This window comes from Plecotus auritus (genome assembly GCF_963455305.1).
Source record: "Plecotus auritus genome assembly, chromosome: 8".
In the NCBI taxonomy this organism is placed as follows: Eukaryota; Metazoa; Chordata; class Mammalia; order Chiroptera; family Vespertilionidae; genus Plecotus; species Plecotus auritus.
Window position 1 is genome coordinate 119,538,548 of NC_137782.1, and position 21,556 is coordinate 119,560,103.

General features: G+C 49.5%; 1 protein-coding gene across 1 annotated transcript in view; it reads right to left on the reverse strand.

Moving 5' to 3' along the window:
- Positions 1-21,556, reverse strand: part of TCF7L1 (transcription factor 7 like 1) — a 168,550-nt gene that overhangs the window by 16,990 nt on the left and 130,004 nt on the right. Inside the window, exon 4 of the mRNA XM_080683181.1 lies at positions 9,096-9,179. Within this exon, the coding sequence (XP_080539307.1) occupies positions 9,096-9,179 (84 nt within the window). The remainder of the gene's footprint in view (positions 1-9,095; positions 9,180-21,556) is intronic.

Here is a 21,556-nt window from a genome sequence, read left to right on the forward strand (position 1 = left end):
CTCGCTCTCATAAAGGAAGCACGCGGTCATCACCCAGCAGACAAGTTACCAGTGCACATGCAACAGAGACAAGATGGAAATGCTGTATAACAAAACGCGAGTTGAGGGGTTATACGTTGTTTTCTGTGTACTCTGGCATCTTCCCAAGTGTTCTACACAGCACATGCTCCATTTCATGGTTTAAAAAATATTTAATTTAAAAAATCTTGAATGAGAGGAGGGATTGGACACAGGGGTGGAGAGGGGCTTCAGAAGGGGTGCACCAGCCCATTTATTCTTCCAGTCATTCAACGAATGCTCCTGGAGCAACTCCTCTGCACCAGGCATGGCGACAGGTGGTGGGCGAAACAAATGTGAAGAGACAGATGGGATTCCTATCTTGGAGTTGGATATAGTCTGTAAGTGTGTCTATTTGCTTTGCAAGGCTGGGCGTAGAGCTCCAGGGAGAGTCGGGGGAAAGATGGGGCTGTGAGGGGTTACCTAGGAAATATCACTGTTACTTAGTTAGCTGCTTTTTTCTGTTGTTATATATTTTTATTGATTTCAGAGAGGAACAGAGAGGGAGAGAGAGATAGAAACATCAATGATGAGAGAGAATCACTGATCGGCTGCCTCTTGCACACCCCAAACTGGGGATCGAGCCCACAACCCGGGCATGTGCCCCGACCAGGAATTGAATCGTGACCTCTTGGTTCATAGGTCGACACTCAACCACTGAGTCACCCAGTTGGGCCTGTTGCTTAGCTTTGAGAGCTTGTTTAGAAGGCATAAAATCCAAGGCATAATGAACTCCATCCCCACACCGGCCCAGTTACGACTTGTTTCAACACATCTCCGTGAGAGGTAGCTTTGACCTGACTCACTGAATCTCTCCAGGTATTCATCGCCCTTCTCCTAGGGCAAACCTCATCTTAGAATGTTTTGCTCATGATTCTATAATAAATTTCGTAATCAAATATTTTCATTTTTCTAATGAAAAAACTCCATGACTACTTCAGTAACCTCGAGTCCTGCTTCTGCCTCTAGCCTAGAGAATGCACAGGAGTAAACCCGGATCATCTCTAAACTCCTTCCCCTTCAGCCTTTGATTTGCAATCAGGGCAACGATTCTCAACTGCGACAGGCCCTGAGAATCTCCCGAGGAGCTTAAAAAACTAAGATACCAGCCTGGCCTGGAGTGGCTCAGTGGTTGAGTGTCGACCTATGAACCAGGAGGTCATGGTTCAATTCCTGGTCAGGGCACATGCCTGGATTTCGGGCTCAATCCCCAGTGTGGGGCAGGCAAGAGGCAGCCGATCAATGATTCTCTCTAATCATTGATGTTTCTATCTCTCTCTCCCTCTCTGAAACCAATAAGATATATTAAAAACAAACAAACAAAAAACAACAACTAAGATACAAGCCCCATCCCAGACAATGAAATCATATTCTTCAAAGAGTAGATGTTAAATTCCATAGGCTGATTATCTCTATTACCTTTGCAATCCATGCAACTAATTCGGGACCTCATCACCTCTTAGTCTGCTAATTAAATGGTATTTTAATGGTCTTTCCCTCTCTCTCTCTTTTTTAAAAAAATACATTTTATTAATTTTTTTACAGAGAGGAAGGGAGAGGGAGAGAGAGTTAGAAACATCAATGGGAGAGAAACATCTATCAGCTGCCTCCTGCGCATCCCCTACTGGGGATGTGCCTGTAACCAAGGTACATACCCTTGACCAGATTCGAACCTGGGACCCTTGAGTCCGCAGGCTGACGCTCTATCCACTGAGCCAAACCGGTTAGGGCGGTCTTTCCCTCTCTTAACAACAAACATGGTGGTAAGCTAACAGTTACTGAGGGCTTACTTCATGTTAGGCACAATTGTAAACTCAGTTATGCACAACTCTAAGGTCAAATCCTTTTCTGAATCCCATCTTATAAACGAGGGAACCAAGGTAAAGAGAGGTGAGGTAATCTGCCTGAAGCTGCACAAATAAAGGCGGAGCTGGGATTCAAACCCTCTGTATCATACAGCTGCAGCACACCCCCGGGTACCTCAGGCTTTGCTCCTACACATGCATGTAGCTCAAGTGGGAATGAGAAGTTCGGATTCGAAAACTGAAAATGGTGTTCTTTTTCCAATCCGTGAAACTTCAAGTTAATGGTAAGCTTTTCTCCCATAAATGTTCTTTAAGCTTTTGAAGCCTGTTTCCGGTTTTTCATATGAGAATACAGAGAATAAGTGTGGATGAAAAGGGGCCACGTGCTAACCTGACAAGCTCAGGGAAGGCCCGTGTGGTGGCCTTGAAAACCCAGACACCTAAAATAACCATAAAGGGTGGTCTGAAATGAAACTTTTTAACTAAAAGCAATTTATGGCAGGTAATCATGTCCTAGGCTAGAATCTCCCTGTCTATTGTCTTTTGCGTCCACGATAACTGACTTTTGGAATGTCAGGGTAACTTCCTCTTTCCCGGACCCCTCAGGGCACAACCAATGCACCAGGGCAGAGAATATGAATCCTCTCATTGCTATTTTTATCATGTCAACTGTTGACTGTTAACTATCCTGTACTCAACTATGTAAAAGATGTGTGTGTCTATCATTTTACTTCTTATCCAATCCCAGAGGTTTCCTTGCTTTGCTTTATCCTGCCTCCCTAGTCTATCACCAAGGAATTTCATGTAACCCACGTAAGTCTTCTCTTTTGATTCTAATGTATAAAACAAGATGAGGAGGATCTAAGATGGCGGCGTAGGTAAACACCTAAACTGCTGCCTCGCACAACAATTTCAAAACTACAACTAAAAGACAAAATGTCTATCACCCAGAACCACGGGAAAGCTGGCTGAGTGGAAGTTCTACAACTAGAAGGAAAGAGCAAACAGCATTGAGAGGTGCACAAGCGCTGAAAAGCTGAGGTACGGAGGCGCACGAATCGGGCTGGCGACGGGCGACTGAGAGCGCTCCTTTTTTCAACCCAAAGGGAGACAAGTTCCCTATTACTCCAAACTCCAGTTTCTGGGGAGACGCGGGGGACCCAAACTCCTACGGGGAGAAGCTGGACTGTCTGCCGTGGGGTCGGAAAGTGAGGGTGGCTTGCTTGCAGGGCTGTGCGCAGGAATAATTGTTTACTGTGCTGGGGCGCGGGGATGCGGTTGGAGATGCAGAACCGGCTAACTGGCAGCCATCGCTGTTTGCCACGCCCTAGCCTAGTCACACCCTGAGACCCCGCCCCGCACAATCTACAAACCCACCCAAGCTCCAAGCAGCGGCTTTAGCATATGAATGACCTGCCCTATCGCAGCTTAACCTAGCAAACGTGCAGCCCGGGTCAGACAGCTCCAAAACCTCCAAACCCCAAGCAAAGAGGAGAAAACTGTAGTTCTTGCTTGTAGCGTCTGCTGGGTGGCCTCAGACAGTAGCTGACCTGCACCCCATTAGAGATCCAGAAGCCAGTGTACCTAGTGGTCAGTGTGAGACACCAGATTTCAACTCCTCACATCCATAAGTGACACATTCAAGAGGCAGACTCAGTGAGCACCAAAGCCCCACTGAAACAAGTCCTGCACCATAAGCGTGTCTCCAGCGCAGCAGTTCTTCCATTATAGACACAGCGGGTCCTCACAGCCAATTGGCCTGGAGGTCAATTCCTCCCAGTGTACCAACAGCAATCAAGGCTTAACTACACCAAGACTTTGCACTCAGCCCACAAAGGAGTGTACCAAGAGCGTCCACCTCAGGTGATTGGGGAGGCTGAGCTACTGGCCCCTATAGGTCACCTACCACACAAAGCCACTCCATCAACACAGGGAAGCAGCAAAATGCGGAGACAAAGAAACATGTCATGAATGAAAGAAATGGAGGAAAGCAAACTACTGGACGACATAGAGTTCAGAACCACATTTATAAGGTTACTCAAGAATCTACTAAAAACCGCTGAGGAACTTAGTGAGACCTTTAAGGATCTTAATGAGAATGCCAAAAAAAAATGGAAAAGGACCAGTCAGAAATTAAGCATACACTATTGTCTAAAATAAAGAATATACAGAAACTCAACTGTAGATCAACGTACCCCAAGAATCAAACCAAAGATCTGAAATATGAGGAAACAAAAAACACCCAACCAGAAAAACAAAAAGAAGAAAGAATCCAAAAATATGAAGATAGTGTAAGGAGCCTCTGGGACAACTTTAAGCGTACCAACATCCGAATTTTTGGGGTGCCAGAAGAAGACAGAGAGCAAAATATTGAAAACCTGTTAGAAGAAATAATGACAGAAAACTTTCCCTACCTGGTGAAAGAAATAGACTTACAAGTCCAGGAAGCGCACAGAACCCCATACAAGAGGAATCCAAAGAGGACCACACCAAGACACATCATAATTAAAATGCCAAGGGCAAAAGACAAAGAGAGAATCTTGAAAGCAGCAAGAGAAAAACGGTTAGTTACCTACAAGGGAGCACCCATACGACTGTCAGCTGATTTCTCGGCAGAAACTATGCAGGCCAGAAGGGAGTGGCAAGAAATATTCAAAGTGATGAACAGCAAGAACCTACAACCAAGATTACTCTACCCAGCAAAGCTATCATTCAGAGTTGAAAGTCAGATAAAGAGCTTCACAGACAAGAAAAAGCTAAAGGAGTTCATCACCACCAAACCAGGATTACATGAAATGCTGAAGGGTGTTCTTTAAGAAGAGGAAGAAGAAAAAGGTAAAGATAAAAATTATGAACAACAAAATGACATCAAATACATACCTACCAACAAGTGAATCTAAAAATCAAGTGAATAAAAAATCTGAAGAACAGAATTGACTGGTGAATATAATAGAATCAGGGACATAGAAAGGAAGTGGACTGACAATTCTCAGGGGGAAGGGGGTGTGAGGGGTGTGGGAAGGGATTGGACAAAAATCTTAATGATTTTTTTGTCTACACCTATGGATGAAGACAGTGGCAGGGGGTAAGGGCATGGGGTGGGGTGGGGAATCAGGTGGAGGGGAGCTATGGGGGGAAAAAAGAGGAACACCTGTAATAATCTGAACAATAAAGATTTATTAAAAAAAAATAAAACAAGATGAAAAACTGCCCATCTCTGGAGCATTTCCTCAATCCATTGAGATTTTGCTTCCTGGCAATTGTTGACAGGTTGGCTCAAATAAACTCAAAAAATTCTCCACAGGTTTGAATGTTTCTTATGTTGACACACGATATACAATTTACTAGAAAATTATCCATTTTGTAACGTACAGTGGACTTTATCAACTGTCCATGCTTTTCCCTTGTCTAGCACAGTGCTGAATGAGGATCTGCAGAGCACACATTTGCAATGACTGATGTTTGTTTGGCAGCAGTCATGAGTACAGAACCTTGCTGAGAGTTTAGGGTCTCTGTTTGTGTCTGTCTCTGTCTCTCCTAATTTATAAAAACCCAGGGTCTGTAATGACCAACCGAAGGCTCGACCAAACACCAGAAGTCAGTCCTGCAGTCAATGTTGGGTTGCTGTGGCAACCCAGCACTGACTGCTGAGGGGGCTGTGGATCAGGCCCAGAGAGAGAGAGAGTCAGGGTCTGATCCGCAGCCTCCGTGGCAGCTGTTGATCAGCCATTGCCTCTCTCTTTCTCTTCGGGCTTCACCAGCAGCTGCACCTCTGTTTCTCTCCAGGCCTCCTCTGGGGCTGCTGATCAGCCCCGCCTATCTGATCAGGCCAGGAGATAGGCCCAGAGATGCTGACTGGCATAGAAACTGACCAATCAGAACCAAATCTGAGTGAACTCTGAGGAGCCAATGGCTGCCTAGGAGGCAGAGCTTTTGATGCTGACTGGCATAGAAAACCGACCAATCAGAACCAAGTTGGCTGGAAGGGGAGGGCAGTTGGGGGCGAGATCAGGTTGGCAGGGGAGGGCAGTTAGGGGTGATCAGGCAGGCAGAGGCAGTTAGGGGTGATCAGACTGGCAGGGGAGGGCAGATGGGGGCGAGATCAGGCCGGCAGGGGAGAGCATTTGGGAGTGAGATCAGGCTGGCAGGGGAGGGCAGTTGGGGCAACCAGGCCGGCAGGAAGAGAGGTTAGGGGTGATCAGGCAGGCAGAGGGATTAGGGGCAATCAGGCAGGCAGGTGAGAGGCTAGAAGCCAGCGGTCCCAGATTGCAAGAGGGATGTCCAAATGGAGAGGGTTCAGGCTGGGCTGAGGGAACCCCCCCTTCCATGCACAAATTTCGTGCACCGGGCCACTAGAGTGTGAGTGTGTGAGTGTGTGTGTGTGTGTGTGTGTGTGTGTGTGTGTGTATGCTTAAACATAGGTTTATTGATTTCAGAGAGAAAGGGAGAAGGAAAGAGATAAAAAGATAAAAACATTGATGAGGGAGAGTCATTAATTGGTTGCCTCCTGCATGCCCCACACTGGGGATTGAGCCTGCAACCTGGGCATGTATCCTGAACAGAAACTGAACCATGACCTTCTGGTTCATAGGTCAATGCTCAAGCATTGAGCCACACCAGTCCAGCAGGACTTCACATATTTTTGTGTCACACTAAGGTAAGTGAGAATGAGCAGCTGATTTACTGAGGAAAAGAGTCTAGAAAGAAAATGGAAGCTTAGAGAGGAAAACAAATGATACTAGGATCATAGATAGCAGAGGGTTGTGAATACTGTCAGGTGTCACCTGTGTTGAGAAAAAGCAGGGGAAATGACTGGATTTAGCTATTAGATGGCAGTTGGAAAGCGGAGCCAGGCTGCAGTGGATTGGCACAATACATGGTACAAGGATGGAGGGGACAGGTCTAACTCTGTGTGAAAAGCTGGACAGGAAACTGGGAGGGAAACAGGTTCATGCTCACAGGCAGAGGAGGGCTGGACACAGGCGTCACAGTTTATTTTTCCGAGATGGGCTGCGCAACAGGAAGGATGGGAATCTCAGAGTGGACATGCTAGTTTTAAAGGGAACTCACTTCCTCTAAAAGTGGATGGAGATTTTAGACAGTGTGCAGAGACGGTGTGTGGAGGGAATAGCAGAGAGAGTGGGCTGGAGGATGCCACAGGATGGGTGAGTCCTGCAGAGATCTGAAACAGTTAGCAAGAGCCGCAGGGAGGGAACAGCTAGGTTGATGGTAGGGTGGATGCGGGAGGCTGTGACCTCCACCGTGACAGACTGCACCACTAGAGGGCACCTGGACCTCGTGCTGTGCCATCCGAAATAGGAATCTGGAGGGGCAGTCACCGTGGCCTATTCCTGAGATGCTTGGTCAATGGGCTGCTCATTTCTAGTGACGGGCCACAGAACCTCTCGGAGCAGCCGGCCCCGGACGGCTGGTCCTGCCACTCACTGCTCCCTACAGACACTAGTCTCTCCAGCTGTCCCTCCACAGATGGCTGTGACAGTCATCTGAGAACTGCACATGACATTGCTTTTCAGCTACCAAGGGCCCTGCTCCTGTGAGGGCACTAAGGATAACCAGGAATCAGAAGGGCTCATGGCACCATTATTTCTCTCTCTATGTATCTCCTCCTTCTCTTCAACTGGACTCGAAGCTTATAATGAAAAAGTACTATCAGGATGTAATCGTGTCCTGAATGCGATGAAATAATGTATGTGGGATTTGCTTTAAAACAACCCAGTGTGGTGGGACAGGGAGTGTGGGTAAAGGGAAGACGTGAAATTTTCCATAATAAATTTTAAAAAAACATCAAGCGTTCCAAGTCTCCCTATCTGTCAATGGACAGGTCGTGCCAGCTGGGCTTGCTTCTGGCTGCACCTGCTACAATTCTGAGACTCTCTGTACAGTGGGTAACACCAGGTAGCTTGTGGGGTGGTAGTCCTAAGGCAAGGGCTGCTCTTACGAAGAGTCCAAGAAAGGGGAATGCAAGGTCCCAGGATCATCGCGTTTTGTTTTGTTTTGTTAATCCTCACCCAAGGGTCTTTTCTCCATTGATTTTCAGAGAGTGGAAGAGAGGGGGAGACAGAAGAGAGAAACATGGATGTAAGAGACACATCGCTCGTCCAGACGGGGATGGAGCCTACAACCAAGGCACGTGCCCTTGACCGGAATCGAAGCCAACGCTCTATCCACCGAGCCAAACCAGCTAGGCCAGGATCTGTGGAAAGTGGCTACAGCAATTGGACAGGTTCAAACCTTGGACTAATGAGAGGGCACGATCCTCTCATGGCAAAGCACGTGCAAGTCCCAGCACAATTATAGCCAAAGGCTGTAGTTGTAAGCTTGACCTTATGGTGCGAACTTGTGGTCCCAGGAGGCTGAGTGATGTGGGCTTGATAGAGTTCAGGTGCATGTAATTGAGTAGATTTGAAACCCACGGGAACACTGTAAACATCTTGACCACGCCCTTACTTTGCCTCGTGGAATCTGGCTATTAAAGAAAGGCTTGGCTTGCAGGCCGTGGCACTGTCTCTCCACCTAGCCCCAGCTTTATTCTCTTGTCTGTCTTCTTTAATCCTGCACCGCCCCCTCCATCAGGTTCACCCCTGTCGTGCTGAGCTCGGCACAAGGATCATCTCATTTGCTTTCAATTTCAGTCTGTGGCAAGTGCTGAGGAGGTGAGACCTGCTTGGGCCCCAAGCTCTGGCTCCCCAGAACCATCCCGACCACCCTCTGCAGCCTGAGTAGCCACAGGGCTTAGCAGAAGAGCCTCGGCTGCCCTGTAGGGATTCCCTTTGCACGCAACTCACCTCATTCTTTCCTAGAACATCCCGTACAGAAGAGCCCCTTTCACTGCGCCTCATGCTTGGAGGGGGAAGCAGAGACTGAATGAGCTGCGACAGAGGGAGGCAGACACCATTTCTGGGCAGTGGGGCTCCAGTGGCAGCGGAAAAGGGCCAGGGTTCCCAGCCAGGGTAGGACGGCATTTCCAATCACACACCATCCCGGGGGAGGGGGTGGTGGTGGTGGTGGTGGTGGTGGTGGTGGTGGTGGTGGTGGTGGTGGTGGTGGTGGTGTGTGTGTGTACATGATGAGGTGGGAGCGGGAGGGAAGTGCAGCCCCGACAGCTCAGGGGACCCACACACTGGAGGCAACACCACCAGACCCAGCAGCTTCAGCAGGGGGAGGGGAAGCAGTGACTGCCGAGGTGAGCACTTTAAGGAGAAACAGACTTACCAAGTGTGCTGGGGACGGTGACCTGGTGTCCTTGACGGTAGCACTGGAGGGGACATCGAGCAGGGGCCATTTCATCTGCAGGTACTGAAAAGAGACAGAAAACAGAAGCAGCTGGTGAGAGCAGGCCCTGGGCGCCCCGCAAGCAGAGGAGAGGCTCTGTGGCTGAGCCACTGGCGAATCAGAGACGCGATGCATTTTCACCACACACGCTCCTTACTGTCCAAATGGTCATCACAAGGCAGCGCATACATGTACAATCACCGCTGCCACCCACAGCCCCATCACTTTGGGGGGACACACACAACCCTACGAGCAACCGAAGTATTCAAAGAGCCTGCTGGTGAGGGCCAGGTCCTGCCTGCTGTAGTCGTGGGTCAAGCAGGGCTCCAGACGGCGATCCCACCCCCTTCCTTTCCATCACACACAACGCTTCCTACCAAACAGCCTCTTCAGAAGAATCTGCTGAATGAATGGATGCATGGATGGATGAATGAATGAAAACCATCTGCCTGACACTCGCAGGGACATGGGCATTATCTGTTCATACTTAGGGTGCTGAACTTTTTTCTTTATAAAATGAATTTTTAATTTACTGATTTTAGAGAGAGAGAGGGAGGGAGAGAGAAACATCGATTTGTTGTTCCACTTATTTGTGCATTCTCGTATGTGCCCTGACCGGGGATCAAACCCACAACCTTGTTGTATTGGGATGACACTCTAACCAAGTGAGCTACCTGGCCATGCTCAAGTGCTGATCTTCACATCCTTATACTGTTTATCAGCCCTGAAAAGGTTATGCAGTATACTCCCTGTCTTTTCCTGCAGTATTGTAGAAATCCAAACCAAATACTATACAGTAAACCCTTGATTTTGTGGACCTCGATTTAACAGATTTTGGATTTAATGGACAAAATATCCGGTCGGTATGTTGTATGTGAAAATTAACATCCTGTTAATTTTAAAGTGCTTTTAACCAAGATTTGTTTATAATTTAACATAATTTTTTATTAATTCACTGTCATTCAAAGAAAATTTTAGCAAATAGGCCATATGTTGGAAAAGACACTGTAGTAATTTAGCCAACATAAATATTACATATCAACAACTATAGTCTACATATTTAAACCCAAGAGTCACCGCTCATAAACAGTGTTCGGCAAATGATCAGCTCGTGATCACACCACATCGAGTGTGGTAATTGGTTCTGCTGCGAGTTGTGTGACTTTCTGCAACAGCTTTTTCTTTTTTAAATATATTTTTATTGATTTCAGAGAGGAAGGGAGAAGAAGAGAGAGATAGAAACACCAATGAGAGAGAATCATCGATTGGTTGCCTCCTGATTGCTCCCCCCTGGGGATCAAGCCTGCAACCTGGGCAGGTGCCCTAGACTGGGGATCAAACCGTGATCTCCTGGTTCATAGGTTGCCGCACACCACTGAGCCATGCCGGCCGGGCTTCTGCAGCAGTTTTAATGGCTAGCCCACATTCCCACGTGTGCGAAGCCATGCCCCAGCCGTGTGCATTTGTTTGCTCTTGGTGATTGTTGGATGCACTCATTCACTAGACCTATTCAGTATAAATTTAAAATTACAATAATACATACAGAAAACTTTTCTGTGAAAGTAAACTTTTTATACATTTAAATAACACAAACGTGTCTACATAAGTAAAAACAGGTAAACTAACCAATTTGCCAATTTTTTAACATACGCATTCTCAAAACCTACTTGATTTTATAGCAGACTTTCAGCTTTAAGGGATACCCACCCCTCACGCCTGAATTAGTTCGTTCTTGCAAGGTTTTACTGTAATAAACCAGCATGCGCGCGTGCACACACACTCTTCAGATGAAACGCTTCTCCTTAACCTGGCCTGGCACAGTCTTTGGGAAGCGCCAGCGCAGGGGCAGTGAGGGCCCGGGAGAGGCGCCTGGCTCTGGAGCTGAGCACTCGCGGTTTAGGTTCTCGCTCCACCAGGGTAGGCGATGTGACCCAGACAAGCGTCCTAACCAAGCCTCCATTCCTGACTCTGTAAGACAAGGCTACAGTCATACACCTTCCTGGTTGTGGGGAGGATCAGGGACAATGTCAAGGATTAAGCACGGCGCTTTGCATGTGGGAGACGTTGGACAAATGGCAACTATAATTTTCATAAGCAAACCATTCGTCTCTGCCAGGAGCCAGAGCGCATGTTGTCTTAGGGTCAACACTGACACCGTGTTCCTGGGCAGCAGACCAGCTCGGCGGGGGCGGGGGGGGGGGGGTGCTGCCGCGTCCAGAGGCTACTCCGAAAATTAAATCTCTTGTAGGAAATGGTGGCTCCAGGAAGAGGCTCCCAGAGACAAAACATCTTTGACTCATCCTCGCTCTGGTCGCACAATTCCAGGAAGAGAGGCATGACTTGGCCTGGGCTGTGCACGGGCTGAGGAGAGGACCCGAGGCCCTTTGCTTTTCATTGACCACAAAGACTAAGGGCAGGGGCTGGGGCTTTCTTTTTCTTTTTTTTTTTTTTTAAGTATTTTTCTAAATATATTTTATTGATTTTTTACCGAGAGGAAGGGAGAGAGAGTTAGAAACATCGATGAGAGAGAAACATCCATCAGCTGCCTCCTGCTCACGCCCTACTGGGGATGTGCCTGCAACCAAGGTACATGCCCTTGACCAGAATCGAACCTGGGACCCTTGAGTCCGCAGGCTGACACTGTATCCACTGAGCCAAACTGTTAGGGCCAGGGGCTGGGCTTTCAGAAGTGCATCGATGGCGGAGAATAACAATCCAAGGACACATCTACCCCAGGCCAGGGAGCACAGAGACAGCGGGGAGGGGGGGGGGGCAGGCAGGCCTGGCTGCAGGAGACCCAGGGACAGTCTTTCCACTGGGTCCTCTGGTACCCGACACCCCCATGCCTCATACTGCGTCTCCTCTCTCCTGCCCGCTGATGATGTTATCTTCTCCCACTCTTCCCACCCCCACCACCTCTTTCTCTACCCAGAGCCCCACCGGCATTTAAATGCTTTTAGCCCTCGACAGCCCTGGCTGGGCAGCTCAGTTGGTTAGAGCGGCCTCCTGAGACACCAAGGTTGCAGGTTCCATTCCCAGTCATGGCATGTGCCCTCGACACACACACCGGTGTCATTAGTTAAAACCAATTTCCTCAGCGAATGACACCCTGTGTGGCACGGGCCGTTTCAGAGCACTTGATGCACATAACGGAGGTGTCTGCACAGTAACCCTGCCATGCCAAGTCCGATGATTGTCCGAATTTTCAGATGAGCTGATGGAGGTAAATACAGGGTAAATGGCTCACCCGCCCTCATGATGAGAGCTGGAGCTGAAGCAGAGGTCTCCTGACTTCATATCCCACACTTTTCCCTACAACACGAGCCGGAAAGATCTTCAAAACAACAACTTATTGAACACCGCAGCTCCACCCCCAGACTTTTCTTTACTCTGGTGGTTTTGGTTTTGTTTTTTGAATTTTACGGGGGGGACGGGGGGGGGGGGAGGAGGAGGAAGAGAGAGGGAGGGAGGAAGGGAGGGAGGGAGGGATCAGCTGCCTCCCAAACATACCCCAACCACCAGGGATCGAACCTGCCACCTCTTAGTGTGAAGGATGACGCTCCAACCAGCTGAGCCATCGGCCAGAGCTGGTGGGCTTCTCTCTCTCCTTTTGTGCCTGGAAGAGGGCTGCCCACCCGAAGCTGAAGGAAAGCACACACATCAGTGCTCTCCTGCAGGGACACCTGAGGGGGCCAGAGCTTACTCCTGAGGGCTACACATAACACTCATTTCTCTAGGAGCCACAACTAGAATATTTGTTTTTAAAAGTTAAACGACAATCACAAATATCAGGGGCTAACGTGGTGTCCCCAACCCCCACTCCCTGCAAGACATAGCAGAAGGCTCCCAGAATCCATCAGCTCTACCAGCACCTGGTCCCCTACTGAGAGCCTTAAAGACACGATGAACACTCTTCATTCTCGCTGGCTCGCAAATGAGGCTCCCGATCATGTGGGGGGGCCCGAAGGAGCCGCCTGAACCTGGTTTGGGACAATGCTGGTATTGGGTCTTATCAGCTGACCTTATGGAGTGTCAGGCATAGAGGCTTGCAGGATTCTAACGCAGGGTTTCTCAACCTTGGCACTAAGGACATTTTGGGCTGGACAATTAATTCCTTGCTGTGGGGGCTGTCCTGTGCATTGTCGGGTGCTAAGCAGCATCCCCAGCCTTTACCTACCAAATGCCAGTAGCCCCCATGCTCCTGCCCACGTGTGATAACCAAAGATGCCTCCAGGCTTTGCCAAATGCCTCCTGGAGGGGCAAACCGCCCCGTGAGAACCTACTCATCAGGTTGAGGAGCTCATACAGAAGAGATTGTGTGTTGCATGACAACGGTCTGTCGGCCTTGGTCCTGGGGCCTTCAAGGTACGAACATATAATAACACACACAGCACTCACCATAAGGCTAATAGCCACCGCTTTTGGTTATTTATCATTTGCTTGTGTTTCACCTGTCTACCAAGATGAGCGGAATTCTGGTGGGAGGAGGAGGCCACATTGGCCTCTTCTCTCTTCAGGGTCCACTCTCACTCATTTTATTTTTTTAAATTTTATTAAATGTATTGGGGTGACGCTGGTTAATAAAGAAAGCTGTATAGGTTTCAAGTGTACAATTCTATAACGTATTATCTGTAACGTTGCGCCTGTGTTCACTTACTGACTTTAATGGAGACCTGGAAGCTGGAAGGTGATGGAAATCTTCAGGCCTGTCCAGCACTGAAGTCAGGCCCTTGCAGGACTGCCAGGCAGGTGGGGACAGGTGGTTCTGGGAGGCTGTACATCTGGCCCAGGACCCTCCTGCTCCAACCCACCCTGGGGGCTGGGTGTGGGGGTGTGTGCAGAGAGGGATGCATTCTGGGAGGTAGGGAAATGGAAGGCTGTCACTGCCCCCTTTGTACATTTGTTGTTGTTGTTGTTAATCTTCACACAGGGATATTTTTCCATTGATTTTTAGAGAGTGGAAGGGAGGGGGAGAGACAGAGAGAGAAACATTGATGTGAGAGAGACACATCAATTGGTTCCCTCCCGCACGGGCCCAACCAGGGCAAGGGATCAAGCCTACAACCAAGGTATGCAACTTTGACAGGAATTGAACTCAGGTCCCTTCAGTCCGCGGGCCAATGCCCTATCCACTGAGCAAAACTGGCTAGGGTCCCCTTTACGTTCTTCTGCCTTTTTAAGATTTTGAAGCAAGTGAGGTGGTAGTATTGGGATGGGGGTGGGGAGAGATACCTATAAAAATGCTGGAGCCCCCTGCAGCTTAGCCATGGAATTGCCATTCTGAGGGAAAGAAATACTTATTCTAAAGCAAGCATATCAAACTTGTGGCCCACAATGGATATTTTTGTGGCCCAGCCAATATAATGGTATGTAAGAAATATTTTAATAAAAATTTCATAACTTAATTTTTATAATAGCCTGTTATACATAACTAGAGGCCTGGTGCACAAAATTCGTGCATGGGAGGGGGTGGGGGTGGGTGGTGTCCCTCAGCCCAGCCTGCACCCTCTCCAATCTGGGACATCCCTCTCACAATCCAGGACTGCTGGCTCCCAACTGCTCGCCTGCCTGAAGCCCCTAATTGCTTCTGCTTGCCAGCCTGATCACCCCCTAACCACTCCCCTGCCAGCCTGATTGGTGCCTAACTGCTCCCCTGCCAGCCTGTTTGCCTCTAACTGCCCTCCCTTGCAGGCCAGGTCGCCCACAACTGCCCTCCCCTGCCAGCCATCTTGTGGCGGCCATCTGTGTCCACATGGGGGTGGCCATCTTTGACCACATGGGGATGGCCATCTTGTGTGTTGGAATGATGGTCAATTTGCATATTACCTATTTATTATATAGGATTATTACTAATGAACTACAACGTTTGCTAATGACTGATAACTATAATCATGTAGCATTCATTTCCCTTACAGGCCTTACACGCAGGCACACCAGTGGGAGCGCACTGACCACCAGGGGGCAGCTCCTGCGTTGAGTGTCTGCCCCCTAGTGGTCAGTGCACATTATAACAACCTGTCGTTCTGCTGTTAGGGCAATTTGCATATTACCCTTTTATTATATAGGAAGGAGGAGGCTAAGGGGTGCTGCTCCTCGTTTACTTAATGTTCTGGGTCCCTTTCTGTGTCTCGGGCCATTGCCCAGGGCCCTCCTGGGGTAACCCTGGGCAGGCGGGCTGCTTCTGTGGGACTCAGGCCCAGGCCAGGGTCCCTCTGAAGGGAGCTGCCCGGGAGCCAGAGCCCCCATCCTGCAGGGAGGCGGAGACCAGGTCCTCCAGAACGCTCTTAGCATGGAGGCTGTGCAGATTAATTGCAGCTGTGCCCTGGAATTTCCCCAACATACAAATCTTCATGATGTAAAACAGCTGGGAGGAAATCCCAGCATGCCCCGTACAGAGGCAGAACTGCCAATGAGCTATGGGGATTAACCCTCCGCCTCCCAGGAGGTAGGGTCAGCCTCCCCCTCCCCCCAGTTGGTTTGGTGTGGACTAGGCTGTGGGTGAAGACGCCCACATTCTCCCCATTCACAGGCTCTCACAGGACACTCTTCAAGCAGGGCCGAGGAGGGAGGGAGCAAGGCTCCGTGTAACAATCAACTGCAGTAGTGCCAGACTGGGAGGGCGACAGTGGAAGCAAAGAAACAAGTCATCCCCAAAGCTTCCCAGGTAAGAACCCCGCCTGCCCCTCAGAATCCCTTTTGCTGCCTCCTGGTGGGAGGGGCAGGCCTGGTGCAGAAAGAAAGGGCCCTTTTCTCTCATTTTCCAGTCTTTCCCGCCTCTCTGGCCCCCAATGGTAAACAGACCCTGGGGCCCCTCTCTGTAATAAAGACCTCTCTCTCAGGAAATCGTGGGGCACGCAACCATCCAGGAGAGCAGGCTAGAAACCTAACCCCACAGACAGAACCGCCACCACACAGGCATGAGGACATGTGCAAGATGCTCTCCACTTCCTTTAAAAAAATTTTTTTTCTATTGATTTCAGAAAGAAAGGGAGAGATAGAAACATCAATGATGAGAGAGAATCATTGATCGGCTGCCTCGTACCCCCCCCCCCCCCACTGGGGATCAAGCCTGCAACCCAGGCATATGCCCTTGACTGGAATCAAACCCGTGACCCCTCAGTCCTAAGGCCAACGCTCTATCCACTGAGTCAAGCTGGCTAGGGCTCCACTTCCTTTGAAAGACAATTTTTAACACCGAGAATCGTACTATATATTAATATCAAAGTGAACAAATGATCAGTTTCTCCTTACCCTCCTTTTGCCAAAAAACTGGGGACAAAATTATTTCTCACCAAGACTACTGCCTTGGTTTCCCAAACTCTGCAAGAGTTTTGACTTCTAAAAACAATCCTATCAGATCTCTTCCCTGCTTAAAATGCTTCCATGGGCCCGGCTGGCATGGCTCAGTGGTTGAGCATCGACCCATGCACCAAGAGGCTGCTGGTTCGATTACTGGTCAGGGCACATGCCCGGGGTTGCAGGCTTGATCCCCAGGAGGGGGTGTGGGGGCATGCAGGAGGCAGCTGATTGATGCTTCTCTCTCTCCCCCTTCCTCTTTCTCTAAAAAAAATATTTTTAAAAAATGCTTCCCTGGTTGGCTGCTGGGTCAAGGGGTACTCACCAGTGACTGGTGCAACCTACCCTTCTTCAGTTCAACCCTCCCAGCTCCCCACCCGGACACCAGCTGCACTCATGTTCTTACAACTGAAGAGCCCCGGCCTGGTGTGGACTGTACTAGTGGGAAAGTTTAATTCCTCCTTCAAAACCCAGTGCTGAGGCCACCTTCCTGGACAAGCCTCCTCCGCTCCCCCCGGGTCAGCCACTCTCTCCACCACAGCTGTGCTGGGTGTTGCCATGGCACTCAGCACGAGGTGCTGTCACCCATTTGCACACGGTCTGTCCTCTGGACTGAAGCTCCTCAGCATCACGCCTGCACCCCCAATTCCTCACCCAGAAGCCAACACTCAGGATGTGCCCCACCTGGAGCTTCAGCACGTTATCACTGTGGTGAGTCCTCGTTTCCACATCCCTAACACCGACTGCCCCGCCCCTGCCCAAATCCTTCGGAGATGTGGATCGTGAGCGATTGGCTCTCACATTCACTGGCTTAGTAGTGCCAAGACTTTGTGAACGCAGCCTGGAGGCGGGGCCCCCACCCTGCCAGTTCTGGAGGCCTGTTTAAGATCCTTGGTCTTCTGTCAAAATGGACACGAGTTGATTTAAATGTGAAAATATACCAACACCAAGCAACCGATTCATCAGTGAGGAGACAGAAAGGCTTTCCCAAGTGGGAACAAGAGCTTAGTTCTCAGGGGCCACCGAAGGAGAGAAAGTGAAAGTATTAGGACTGGTCCCCGAACATGATGGATTAGACCGAGTTCCAGGAGCAAAAGCTTAGAAAACGAGGTTTCCACTCACTCCCTTCCCTCACTTCCTTCTCTGACGGTGAGCTGCTCCTGCACGTGCTGTTTGTGGCTCTACGTCCCCACACTCAGGTGCAGAGGCTGGGTTCCCTCTTGAGGTTTTGATGATTGGGGAGTTGTTAGAAATGAACCTGCTCAGTAAGCCCATAATCCCCTAAAATAAGCTACTTTTCAATTTAATACGACACATCTTTTTCCTTGGAAAAGTTATTTGGAGCCACATTTTTTGTCGTGTTTTACACCAAGGTGACTTTTTCTCTCGGCACAGGTCACAGCACTGAGTCCCTGGCAGCAGGGGACTCCAGCGAATTTGGTGACCAAACAGTAAACTGAGGAAGAAGAGGGGCTGGTTGGGCCTCCGTTTCCTCCTCTTTCCCCCCAATAATGCCTTCTTTCCCAGATGGCCTCAAAGTATTCTCTTCTCCTCTCCTTTCAGACTCTGCCAAAGGTTTGCTTTTAACATTGTCTTCCCCAAGGCCACTGTCCAGTGGTGGAAGGACAGCGCACAGAGGCAGGAGACCAGGGCTCCAGGCTCGATCATCTCACCTTTAAAATGGGGACATTTTGCCAAAACCGGTTTGGCTCAGTGGATAGAGCGTCAGCCTGCGGACTCAAGGGTCCCAGGTTCGATTCCGGTCAAGGGCACGTACCTTGGTTGCAGGCACATCCCCAGTGGGGGGCGTGCAGGAGGCAGCTGATCGATGTTTCTCTCTCATCGATGTTTCTAACTCTCTATCCCTCTTCCTTCCTCTCTGTAAAAAATCAATAAAATATATTTTAAAAAAAATAAATAAAATGGGGACATTTTGCCCGGCCATGGTGGCTCAGTGGTTGAGCATCGACCTGTGAACCAGGAGGTCACGGTTTGATTCCTGGTCAGGACACATGCCCAGGTTGTAGGGGCGTGCAGGAGGCAGCAGATTAATGATTCTCTCTCATCATGCATGTTTCTCTTTCTCCCTCTCCCTTTCTCTCTGAAACCAACATAAATAAGTAAGTATATAAGTAAAATGGGGTCATTTTACTTCATCGGCCTGGAGGCAGGGACCTGGACCAGGTGGCCTCCTGTGGAGAAAAAGAACCAAATGCAGCTGTGTGTCTAAACCAGGCTGGCTCCTGGGAGAGGAGATGTGTGGAGGTGCTCAATAAACATGAATCCGGAGTCCTGGCCGATCCCATATAGAAACTACGTACCCGAGGAAGGTACCGCCCCTTACAGAACTCCGGGGTCTCACCTGTAGCATGGGAGGAGCAGGACCTCCCATCTGGCAGAACCATTATCTCAAGAATGTCAGCCCCCCAGGAGAGCACCAAGCAGGGCTCTGGGCACGGGGTGAGCTCTTACAAAGTATGTGTTTAGGTCCTGGCTCAGTTGGTTAGAGGGTCATCCTGATATGCCAAGGTTGTGGGTTCGAAACCCAGTCAGGGCATATACAAGAATCAACCAATGAATGCACAAGTAAGTGGATCAGCAAATCGATGTCTCCCTTTTTTTATCCTCACGCTCAGATATGTTTACTCTAGAGAGAGAGGAAGGGAGGGAGAGAGAGATCTATTGGTTTCCTCCTGTACACACTCTGACTGGGATCGAACCCACAACCTAGGTAAGTGCCTTGACCCAGAATCAAACCCACAACCAAGCACCCAGCCAGGCCCCTCCCCCGCTCTCTTAAAAAAGAAAAGAAGTACGATTTTAGTCAATAAAACTTTTTGTTCCACAAGCCTTGACCCCAGCATAGGGAAGCCCACTCACTCATCTGTAGGTGCTTTCTGAGGAGCGAGGCCCTGTTCGGTGGCATGTTAGTAAATGCTAACCAACTGGCCCTTGAAGCAAAAACACAAGCACGACCCCGCTCTGTAGCACGTGCTGGCATCCACGGGGCAAGCGGTCCCACCACGGATGACTTCCAGCCCCCGTGGGAACGCTTGCAGGCAGTGTAGGGGAGAGATGCTAACCATCCGCTGGGTGGCAGCTGGCTCGGCACAGCGCAGACCATCTGTGGGCAGGAGCCGGGCGGGGTATCAGGCCCTGCTGCTGGGGCTGCCGGCTCTGCTCAGATGGCGTTGGAAGGCTGACACACATGGTCCACGGCTGACGTGGGCCCAGGTCTTCCTGGCATGTCTGTGCTCACTGACTAGAATGAACACGCTCGGTAGGAACTGGCCACGGTCGCCTGGCCCTTCCTCCTCTTCCTGTGGCGTGGGCCTCGTCATGGCCATGTCTGGTGAATACTGACAGCACGCCCTCCCATCAGGTGGGCCCGTCTGCCCCGGCCCCACTGGCCTCTGCCCTGGTCTCTGGCCTGCACACGCCTCATCTTGTTCACCTAGCAACATGGAGCTGCTTCCAGAATGTATCGAGGGCTGCCTCATTCTGAGATCAGCTCCACAGTACCCACCGCCTGGAGGTGCCATGGCTTCCACATCCACGGACAGGGAGGCGCATCCCAGGCTCTTGCTGTGACGAACATCCGCGAACACTCATCTTTTTGTTCATGTATGAATGCAGCTGTAGGATCCATTTCCAGCTGTGAGGGGAACTGCTAAGTCAGAGGTAGGTACATTTAGGTTTGAGGAGTATTACCAAATATCTCACAGTCTACACCGCTACCAGCGACACGAGAGAGCTTACTTCCCATAACTATGCCCACCCAGTGTTATGCAGCTCACGGATCTTTGCCAAATGGACAGGTGGAAAAGTAGCTCATTGTCGTTTCAATTCCCATTTCTCTTATTTGAAGTGAGGCTGGAGACTGTCAAATGTACACGTTCTGATTTGAAGGCTAGAAAAAAAGATGTGTGTGGCCAAGAGGAAGGGCGAGGGACAGGGTGGGAATGAAATCTGCAGGTGTAACCCAGGCCGGGTAGCTCAGCTGGTTGGAGTGTTGTCCTGAGACACCAAGGTTGTGGATTCAATCCTGGTCAGGGCACACACAAGAATCAACCAACGGATACATAAATAAGTGGAACAACAAACCAATGTCTATCTCTGTCTCTCTCTCTCTCCTATCAATAACAAGAAAAAGAAACCTGCAGGTGCAGGAGCAGGCTGGGCTGATACACATGGGAGGGCATCTCTGTGGCTCCTCACACTTCACAAAGGACCACGCAATCTCTACTGCACATGACCTGCGCTCTTACAGAAGAAGGGCAGGCCTGATAGGCGTGTGTGAGGGAGGGAGGAGGAGGAGGAGGAGGAGGAGGAGAGCCCAGCAGCTCTGCGATGGCTGGGTGAACAGGCCAGCGGGTCCAGAGCCGCTCTTTCTCGTTCTCCCTCCTTCCCTGCCCCCTTCTTTACACACACCACTCCGATTCCTCACCACTGGCTTCCACTCCAGTCACTCTGCCTCCATTACTACAAGACCAATGAGGACTTGAGAAAGAAAATAAAGACAACGGACCTTTTATCTGCCAAATCCTACGGGCATCTCTCAGGCCTCATCTTATCGGGCAGCTCTGGGGAAACCCGTTTCCCGCCTGGAAGCCCCCTCTCTCCTCGTCAACTGTGGTTTCAGGTTCTGTGGGTCCCCTGGTTGATCAGCATTTATGGACCCAAATAAATGTCCTAGGCAAACTGGTGAGAAAAGCCAGTTGCAGAACTTGGAATGACAGTCATCGAAATTTTCTCACTGGGTTTTAGCATTTCAGGCAATTTTCTTATTTGTGCTTTTATTATTCATCAGAAAATTTTACAATGACCATTGCAACAGTAAGCAAAGCTATTAAAAGTAACCCTCAGATTAGTTCTTTTTTTTTTTTAACTTAGATTTATTACCTTGTTTTAGAGATAGACATGCCACTTTTTTAAGCCTTTCATAGACATGAAAAAAACTGTCACGTGTGTATGACTTGATTAAGCCTTTTTAAAAAAGTGTCTTTATTTTTTAAAGTATTATAGATATCCCCTTTGTGTTTTTTTCCCCATTGACCCCTTCCACCCTGTACCTGCCCCTCCCAGACCTTCACCACTCTATTGTC